General features: G+C 59.6%; 1 protein-coding gene across 4 annotated transcripts; it reads right to left on the reverse strand.

The window, feature by feature from the left end:
- Positions 1–220: 220 nt before the first annotated feature.
- On the reverse strand, positions 221–8,593 carry LOC134558116 (nascent polypeptide-associated complex subunit alpha, muscle-specific form-like). 4 transcript variants are annotated; one of them, XM_063411673.1, is made up of 7 exons: positions 7,203–8,593; positions 3,302–3,373; positions 3,142–3,213; positions 2,955–3,053; positions 1,703–1,795; positions 997–1,162; positions 221–469 (listed from the first exon to the last, which is right to left on the reverse strand). In XM_063411673.1, exons 1-7 carry the CDS (start codon positions 7,618–7,620, stop codon positions 343–345), a joined length of 1,047 nt encoding a protein of 348 aa, XP_063267743.1. In that variant the 5' UTR covers positions 7,621–8,593; the 3' UTR covers positions 221–342. The 4 variants fall into 4 exon arrangements, with proteins under 4 accessions (XP_063267743.1, XP_063267747.1, XP_063267744.1 ...); XM_063411677.1 differs by lacking the exon at positions 7,203–8,593 and adding an exon at positions 3,753–3,923; XM_063411674.1 differs by lacking the exon at positions 2,955–3,053.
- Positions 8,594–9,131: the final 538 nt, after the last annotated feature.

Below are 9,131 nucleotides of genomic sequence, written 5' to 3' on the forward strand. Positions count from 1 at the left end.
GGTGGTGGCCCTGAGGGAAATGTGCCCTCAGCCCAGGGACGCTCAGCGTGGGCTCCCCCAGCCCCTCGGGGCCCCGCCGCTGCTCACAGCAGCCCCTGCCTGGCTCCTCCTGCCCACACCGTGGGCATCCACGGCTGCTCCCGCACACGGAGCTCAGCCAGTGCTGCTGCCCTGGGGCCTGTGCTGGGGGTAGCACGCGGACACTGGGGTGACAGCTCCATCTCTTTATTGCAACAGCAGGGCTGATCTTGGAAGCTCTCAGTTGAGGTTGTGTTGAGCAATTCCAAATCCTTTCCTGGGAGTTTCTCCTTCAGCTGTGGATGGAGGGCTGAACCTGTGGCCTCAAAGTGTCACAGAGCTTGGAGGTGCAAATATAAACTGGTCAGACTCAGAGCTGCTGCTGTTACTCTTCTGGTTATACAGATCTCGGGACCAGCCACCAGCTTTCAGCTTTTCTTCAAGGAGGTGCCTGTGGAGAGAGGAGGTGTCTGAGGCCCCAGCTGGCGGTGGCACACAGGGACCCTCCTGCACAGCAGGGCCCAGAGCTGGCACGGCTGCCCAGCAGGGCTGGAGCTGCTGGCACACCTTGGCCCAGCTGCACAGCTGCCCCTCAAGGCCCCGGCCAGCAGGGCCTGGCTCTGGGCAGGGTCCCTGGCCACGAGCGGCCCCGCAGCGCCTCTGCCTTGCAAGGGCTCTCTGCTCCCTGCTCCTTCTCCTCCCCACCTTGCTGTGCCCCTGCCCGCTGCTCCTGGGGCTGCTCTTGGCCAGGCAGCCTCCGTGGGAGCCAGCCCTGGCTGCAGCCCCAGCGGCTCCCCAGGACAAGGCGCAGCAATTCAGAGCCCAAGGAAAGCACTGGGCAGCAGCAGAACCCTCAGCAGAGCTCTTTGGACAGCCACTGACTGTCCCCAGCTGCACAGCAGCCTCACTGCCAATGCTCCCTGCCTACAGTAGACTTTCTAAAGAAGCTGTTGGAGGGAAAGATGAATAAACCCTCACCGTTTCCTCTTCCAGCAATACCAGATTCCAATGCAGCACAACATGAAGACTAGCTCCCCACCAGCCACGATAGCCATTAACTCAAGCAAACAGCGTATTCCCTGACAGAAACCACTTCCAACGCCCTTCTGGGGGTCAGGCACTCGTGCAGTGGTGCCGGCTGCACCTGTGGGAGCAGTGGGAGCGTGAGCCCGTGCTGTGCTGCACTGCTGAGCTGCAGCACGGTGGGGACGGCCAGGACGGGCTCTGTTTCCCCAGAGCTGGGCCTGCAGGCACCTTGGGGCCCCTTGGCACAGGCTGTGCCACCCAACAGAGCCCAGAGGGGCGGGAGCAGAGCCCGGGGCCAGCGCAGCTCTTTGGGCAGTGGCTGCTTCGAGGGACAGGGGCCAAACCCATCCCTGAGCAGCCACTGCCACCCCCGGCCCTCCCTGGCCCGGGACAGCTCCCCCAGCCCCCGGGGACAGAGCCAGGCCCTGCCAGGAGCCAGTGCAGCCCTGCCCAGCTGGAGCCAGAGCTGGCTCTGGCCCTGGGCTGGCGGCAGGGCTCCCGCTCGGGGCTGCTCCTGTGCCTTGGGGCTCGGGGCGCTCAGGGCCAGCTCCGGGAGCAGCTGCAGCGGGAGGGACCTTGGGCCACCAGGCCCTTTGCCAGGGGTTGATCTTTGGGCTCTGAGCTGGCAGCTCTCCCAGAAGGAAAAGCCTTGCCCTACCCTCATCATCTTCCAGAGGATCACTCCTGGTTCCCATAGGCTCAGTCCTGGACGTGGGTTGGGAAGCCAGATCCCCTTCAGCAACAGGCTTGGCTGCAAAGAAAGGCAGGACAGAAGAGCTCCCGTGGCACTGTAGGAGATCCTCAGGCTCCCTGGGACTGCCAAAGGAGCTGGGCAAGGCACAGCCCCGGGGCACAGCCCTGGGCCCGGCCCCTTCCCTCCCTGCTCTTCTCCGTGGCTGCACAGAGCACTCGCAAGGACACCCTGGCATTGCCCACGGGAAGAGGATTGACAGCTCAATGCTCCTTCCTGCCACTGCCAGTGATCCTGTGGGATCACCCAGGGCTGCACAAGGGAGCAGGGAAAGGTTTCCAGAACCCTTCAGCCCTGTAATGACCTTAATGATAATGGCTCATGAGTGAGCTCTTTTCACACTGACACTGATTATTCTGTGAGGAAAGGTACATAGAGAACTTGCCTCCAGCATCCTCCAAGAATTTAAAATGGTTATGAGCCAGAGCTTCCAAATAATCCATGTCAGCATCCCAGTCTAGAAGGGAGCAGAGATCAGAACCATTTCCATGGAGTGCTGGGATCCCCTTCTGCCTTAGGGAACTGGGCACTGCAAGGGGGTCGGGTAAGGCCGTGGCAGCCAGATGTGAATGGACATGGCCAAAGGTGCAGAGGGGCCTGGGGAGCTCTGGGCTGCCTCTGGTCACTCTCCACACTCTTTGCAGGCCCTGTGCAACATCCCTGCAGGGCAGGCACTGCCAAGCAGCAGAGATGGCAGCTCAAGCCTCAGCAGGGCCCAGAGGCACAGCAATTACCTCCTGTGACTGTGCCTGGCATGGCCTCCCTTCCTGCAGCAGAGGCTGGAACAGAGCCTCTGCTTCCTCCGGGAAACCTCGCCTTCAGCACATCCTCTCCTTGCATCTCTGGAGAAAGGAAGAGGCACAGCTGGATCAGGTGGGGCTGTTCCCCATCAGAGAGGGGGCATCTTCAGGAGGCAATGCTTGTCAAAGACAAGGATAAGGATCATGAAAATGGCCAGATTACTGGGCCTGGGCCAGGGCCCTCCATCTCCAAAGAGCCACCCTTCCTGATCTGCCCATGGAGCAGGAAATTGCCAGGATCTGAGGGTGTGCATGGCCCGTGGTCCAGGTTGGGCTCCCTGCCAGCTGATGCCAAATGCCTTCCTGCAGAGCCTGGGGAGAAGCTGCAGCCAGGAGAAGGCTGAGGGACAGGCACCCACCACGGCGTCTCTCCAGATCACTCAGCATCTGATCCAGAAGTTCAGAAGGCTTCAGAGGTCTATGTTCTCCTTTAGCTTGACTTTTTCCTTTTGGAGGACCTTAACAGAAAGTAGTTCAGTTTCCCAGGAATGGATCCCACAAACCCAGGGCTCATCCTGTGAGGTCAGCAGGGACACAACTACTCACCCCTGCGATGGGAGCTGGGCTTGTGTGCAGGAACCAGCAAGGAAGGTGGAGAATTCCACCCTGCAGCCACACCTGTAACTCAACAGCCACAGAAGCTTCTGTCACCTGGTTCCTGCCAGGTTGTCAATCACTGTTCTATGCAAGAACATAGATATCTTACCTGTGGGAGGTTCCACTGGATCCAAACTATCTTCCAGCAAAGGTGTGGAAAAACCATTCCCAGCATCCCAATCTAGAAACAACCACAGATGAGAATGATTTCCATGCTGTGCTGGGATCCCCTTCTGCCTTAGGGAACTGGGCACTGCAAGGGGGTCGGGTAAGGCCATGGGAGCCAGATGTGAATGGACATGGCCAAAGGTGCAGAGAGGCCTGGGGAGCTCTGGGCTGCCTCTGGTCACTCTCCACACTCTTTGCAGGCCCTGTGCAGCATCCCTGCAGGGGCAGCTGGAGCAGCCCAGGGCCCCAGGGGGCTCCCTCCCTCCCACAGAGGAAACCCTGCCCACAGCCCTGGGGAAAAGCATCCCCAAGGCTTCCCGGGGAGAAGGGAGCGCTGTCCCGGGGAGAAGGGAGCGCTGTCCCGGGAAAGGGGAGCCAGGCCGCCGGCTCACCTGCTCCCCACGCTGGCCACGGAGCAGCCTGGGCAGCCCTGGCAGGCAGGGACACTGCCAGCAGGAGCAGGAGGAAGAGGCGCAGAGCACGGGCCATGGTGCCTTGCCCTCTGCCAGTCCCGCAGCTCTTGCTGCCACCGCTGTCCCGACACCGCTGTCCCAAGGTCAGCACCGCTGCTGCCGCCGCCGCTGCTGCCGCTGCAGCTGTGCTCAGGCACCGAGTGCTCGGTCGCTGTGGTGCTGTGCAACCACGGGGCTCTGGGCCCTCTGTGACCTCACAGCCTGCTGTGACCTCAGCCTGCTGTCACCTCACAGCCTGCTGTGACCTCAGAGCCTGCTGTGACCTCAGCCTGCTGTCACCTCACAGCCTGCTGTGACCTCAGAGCCTGCTGTGACCTCAGCCTGCTGTGACATCAGAGCCTGCTGTGACATCAGCCTGCATTGAGCTCAGAGCCTGCTGTGACATCAGCCTGCTGTCACCTCAGAGCCTGCTGTGAGCTCAGAGCCTGCTGGGAGCTCAAGGCTGGGGCAGGATATTGTGGGAATGGAGCTGAAGAGGTGCCCTCCCAGTCAGGAGAGCATGTCCTCCCAGGCAGCTGCCTCCAATCTGGTTTTCTTCTCAAGAACTGAGTTATATGCTATTGGACAAATGAGACCTCTTATGGTTCTACCTGCAATAGCAATGTCAAGCCCAAAATTCAACTCACATTGGCAATTTCCACTGTTGCAGGCAGCAGCAGCCCTGCCGTGCTGGCACCAAGTGTGTGCTGTGTGCTCCGTGGGTTTGGGTCACGACTGACATGACAGCCCTGCCTCGTCATCCCCAAAAGCAATGTTTGATCAGTGTGTGTGGGCACAGCTGTTCACCATTACACCTGTCCAGTTACCTGGTTTTCTTTCACTCGTTAATCCATTCACCTTAATTTCCCAGCTGCTGTACTACACATGATGTATTTAAAATAGATGAGGAATGACTTACGTGGTTTCCACACCCCTAACAGCAGCACCAAAATTGTACTGTCTGGAACTACTCAAGCCTTACTCACATCCAAGTGTTTTTCTACATTACACCCAATTATCAGAGAAATAAAGTGTTCCTGCATCAGTCAAACTATTTTACTTAATATTTCTTCTGGAAATCATTTATTTGAGGGATGAAGGAACCTGTTGGCCTGCTATGAAATAGTCTAATTGAAGGTACAGTGAGGAGATTTAAATTTGAGCTTGAAAAATCTGTACTCACAAAAAAAGACAGTCATCCCAAATCTTTAAAGAACATGGAGAAAACACAAACTTGCTAAGAATTCTTCTCTATCTCTTTTAATTTTAGTAATCTGCACACTTTCTATCCTTTAAGTGCTAACTCCTTACTAAATCGAAAATGTATTTATTGGAAATCGTGGCTGTTGATCAATACCTCACAAAGTCATTACATATCAAAGTTATTATAATAACAAAACATAGCATTAAGATACAGAAATTTACTCCAAAAATTATGACCAAAAGGAGACACATCCGCCCGTTTCTGAGCAGGACTCCTGGCAAACAGCCTGTTTTAATTGCTCCAAGTCAGTTCTGCCTGTCAGTCCAGCTCCGGCCGGGCCGGCTCGGTGCTCCAGCCCCATCCCAGCACTCCAGCCGGGCCCGCTCGGTGCTCCAGCCCCATCCCAGCGCTCCGGCCGGGCCGGCTCAGTGCTCCGGTCACACCCTGAGCGCTCCGGCCGGGCCCGCTCGGCGCTCCGGCCCCATCCCGAGCGCTCCGGCCGGGCCGGCTCGGTGCTCCTGCCCCATCCCGAGCGCTCCGGCCGGGCCCGCTCGGCGCTCCGGCCCCATCCCGAGCGCTCCGGCGGAGATTCAGGTATCAGGAGCTTTGCACTGTCCAGGGGCTCAGGCATCGCAGGGCTGCCCAGGGCAGGGGGACAGTCACCATCCTTGGAGGTGCTAAAGGCGTCTGGGGGTGGCGCTGGGGGCTTTAGGGGTCACAGCGTCACTGCTGGGTGACATTAGACGGCTCTTTCACCCTGGATGATTTCACGATTCTGTGCGATGGGCCACGGGGAGGTCCTGGCCCCTTAGCCCGGTGATGGTGCTAATGCTGCACACACCCGGCAGGGCCGGGCCGGACCGGGCCGCGGGGCTCACACCCGGCAGGGCTGGGCTGTGCAGGGCCGGGCCGCGGGGCTCACACCCGGCAGGGCCGGGCCGGACCGGGCCACGGGACACACCCGGCAGGGCTGGACAGGGCAGGGCAGGGCCGGGCCGTGGGGCTCACACCCGGCAGGGCAGGGCTGGGCAGGGCCGGGCCGGGCCGCGGGGCTCACACCCGGCAGGGCAGGGCCGGGCCGCGGGGCTCACACCCGGCAGGGCAGGGCCGGGCCGCGGGGCTCACACCCGGCAGGGCAGGGCCGGGCCGCGGGGCTCACACCCGGCAGGGCAGGGCCGGGCCGGGCCGCGGGGCTCACACCCGGCAGGGCTGGGCAAGGCAGGGCCGGGCCGCGGGGCTCACACCCGGCAGGGCTGGGCAGGGCAGGGCCGGGCCGTGGGGCTCACACCCGGCAGGGCAGGGCTGGGCAGGGCCGGGCCGTGGGGCTCACACCCGGCAGGGCAGGGCTGGACAGGGGCGGAGGCGGGGAAGGGCGGGCGCGGCCCGGGGCGGGCGGCGCGCGGCGGCCGCCGGGGGCGCCATTACGGGACCACCGCTGAACGCGCTCGAAATAAATGGCGGAGAGGGCGTAGCCCTGTTCATAGCTGGCCAATGAGGAGCGATATTCTCGATTGGGGGCGGGCCCTAGCGGCTGTACAGCCAATAGGCGGGGGAGGCAGCGGGTGATGGACGGGCGGGCGGCGGCTGCGGCGGGCGGGGCGCGGCGCCCTTCCCGTGGTGCCGCGGGAGCGGCGGCCGCAGCGGCCGCGACTCCATCCGGGTCCCGCAAGTACCGGGGCGGCGGGGCCGGGCGGCGGCCGCGGGCCGGGGGGGCGCGGGGGCGGCCGCGGGGCCGGGGCGCGCCGGGGGAGGGGTGGGGGCGGCGGGACTGAGCCGAATGGCCCGTACGGGCGAGCGCGGGAGCCTCGGCCCGGCCTCTCCGCCGCCTCTGCCGCGGGCCCGGTTCATTGTCCTTATTCCCCTCATCGATGCCTTTTCCCCCGTTCTCCCCCGCTCTCCTCCAGGCTCTCTGCAAGGTCCGGAAGTGCCGCCCCCGGGAGCCGCCAGCGCCAGGTACGTCACTGCCGGGGCCGGGGGACCTTGGCCGGGGGAGCCCCCCCGGTACCGGGCCTGGGGACTGAGCCCTGCCCGGCACCGAGAGCGCGGCAGCGGGGGCCGGGCTCGGACCGAGGGGCGAAAGGTGAAGAAAATCCCTTGGGAAGTAGGTGGAAGTGCCTCGGCGGCCCAGCCCGTGTCAGGGCGCCCGGGGGCTGCTCGGGGCTGTCGGTGGTAGCGAGCAGCATTACCTGGCGTGGGGCTGCGCCCTCCCGGGCGGCTGCTCCGGGGAGCGGGCCGGGAGCGGTGCCCGGGCGGTCCCGGTGCCCCGGCGGCCCCGCTCGCAGCCTGTGACACGGGCACAGCGCGGCCGGGGCGGGTCGCGGCGTGCTCGGGGCTGGCTGAGCGGCGGCAGCCCGGGGTGCCGGGGGTGCCCAGGCGGAACGGGGGTGCCCAGGCGGGACACGTCCCGCGGCGGCTCTCCGGAGCCCTGGCCCGCCTCCGGGCGCTGCAGGAGCGGCTCTCGCCCTCGGCACGGGCAGCGCAGCCCCCGGGCCGCTCGGGGCCCAGCGCAGGCGGGATCCCTCGCAGGCTGGGGGTGGCACAGAGCAGGGCCCGGCCCTGGCACGCCGCAGCTGCCGCTGGTGACTTCATTGGAGCACGGCTCATTCAGTTCTAGGTGAAGATGTTACCCCATGGAATTGTATTTGTGTGACTTTACGTTAGGACTTTCCGTGAGGGTGGCGGAACGCTGGAAGAGGCTGCCCGGGGAGGGTGTGGAGACATCTCCAGCCTGCTCTGGAGATGTTCCAAACCCACCTGGACGTGTTCCCGTGTCACCTGCTCTGGGTGACCCTGCCTTGGCAGGGGCTTGGACTGGATGATTTCCAGAGGTCCCTTCCAACCTTAACAGTTCAGTGATTTATTTCAGGAGTAAAAACTCAACCTGATGGTCAAGGTCGGGATAATCCTTGTTTAGTGATGTGCCTGTCCCACCTTGTTGGTGCTCCTCTCTATCTCTTTGCACTGCACGGGCAGCTTTGTGACTGAAGTGCTTAACTGGCAGGGAGAAATTGCTCCCATTCAAAATATACACAGGAACGATGCTCAGCAGCAGCAGTGGGGCAAATTGAATCTATCACAGAATTCTTGAGAAAACAAATCTGTCCCCTCAAAGGCAATAACCTAAATAATACATAAGAAACAGGGAATCTTCAAACCCCTGGAGCTGCCAGGGGCCTCACCAAACAGTGATTTGCTGCTGTGGCTTTTGTTGTCAAATTTGACCAGTTCTGTTCACAGCAACACTCAGGTGTTAAATAGTCTGAGCTCCCAAGAAGTTTTTTGCAATGGTGGTTCAAGCTTGCTGCGTTCAACATGCAATAATGGGCTAATGAGGGTTTTTTCCCCTATGGTAGTTATTATCTTCATGAAGAGTGAATTAATAAGTAGCTGTATTGTGATATTTTTAATAGAAAATTCCTGGCTGTGATTTTTTTTTCACTGAGTTTTTCCCAAGTTGTACTCTGTGTATCTTATGTTCAACCTCAATTCACATAGGTCATACTAGGAAATGATTTTGCATACTAATACTGGAGATTTAGTACTTCCTTAGTCGAAAGGAAGTTTAGATAAGACATGAGTTCCCTTGCTTCCACTTTCACTTCATTCCTACTGCAATGAGCTGTGTCCTTACTTGACTTTCCTTCTGTGTTTTCCTCTGTTTTTAGTAGTGGAAAGCATTGGTTCATTTGCAAATAGTGAAAGGCTCCCAGGATTTAGAGAAGGCAATAGATGTTTGATTACATTGCCAGTTAATAACATAACACAGCAATCTTGAAGTATTTTGTGCACTAACTTTCTTGCTGAGTTTCTGTAATTGTTATAATGTGTAAACTTTTTGCAGAAAAAGCCCATTTGCTCCTAGCATGTCATGAGAGATACAAATCTAGTGAATAAATGCACAGTTGTGTATTTCATATATATATATATATACACATATATATGTACACACACATTTATGTTTGAAGCAGGACCAGATAACCAAACTGATGCTTTCCTTTGAGAAGGGTACTGAGGCCTTTGTAATGTTTGAAGCTGAAGTGCACATTTATTTATTTATTCATGTATTTAAAAGTATCTGCCTTTTTTCTGTGTACTGAGGGAGGAGTACTGGAAGA

The sequence above is a fragment of the Prinia subflava genome, chromosome 14, assembly GCF_021018805.1.
Source record: "Prinia subflava isolate CZ2003 ecotype Zambia chromosome 14, Cam_Psub_1.2, whole genome shotgun sequence".
Taxonomy (NCBI): Eukaryota; Metazoa; Chordata; class Aves; order Passeriformes; family Cisticolidae; genus Prinia; species Prinia subflava.

What these genes read in the sequence shown, in the direction of transcription:
- LOC134558116 (XM_063411673.1), bottom strand. Translation starts at nt 7,620, where the DNA reads ATGAGCCGTGCTCCAATGAAGTCACCAGCGGCAGCTGCGGCGTGCCAG. An exon ending in AGGGCGCAGCCCCACGCCAG is followed by an intron (nt 3,374 to 7,202) that starts GTAATGCTGCTC and finishes GGTTGTTTCTAG; the next exon opens with ATTGGGATGCTGGGAATGGT. An exon ending in TATTGCTGGAAGAGGAAACG is followed by an intron (nt 470 to 996) that starts GTGAGGGTTTAT and finishes CTCTCTCCACAG; the next exon opens with GCACCTCCTTGAAGAAAAGC.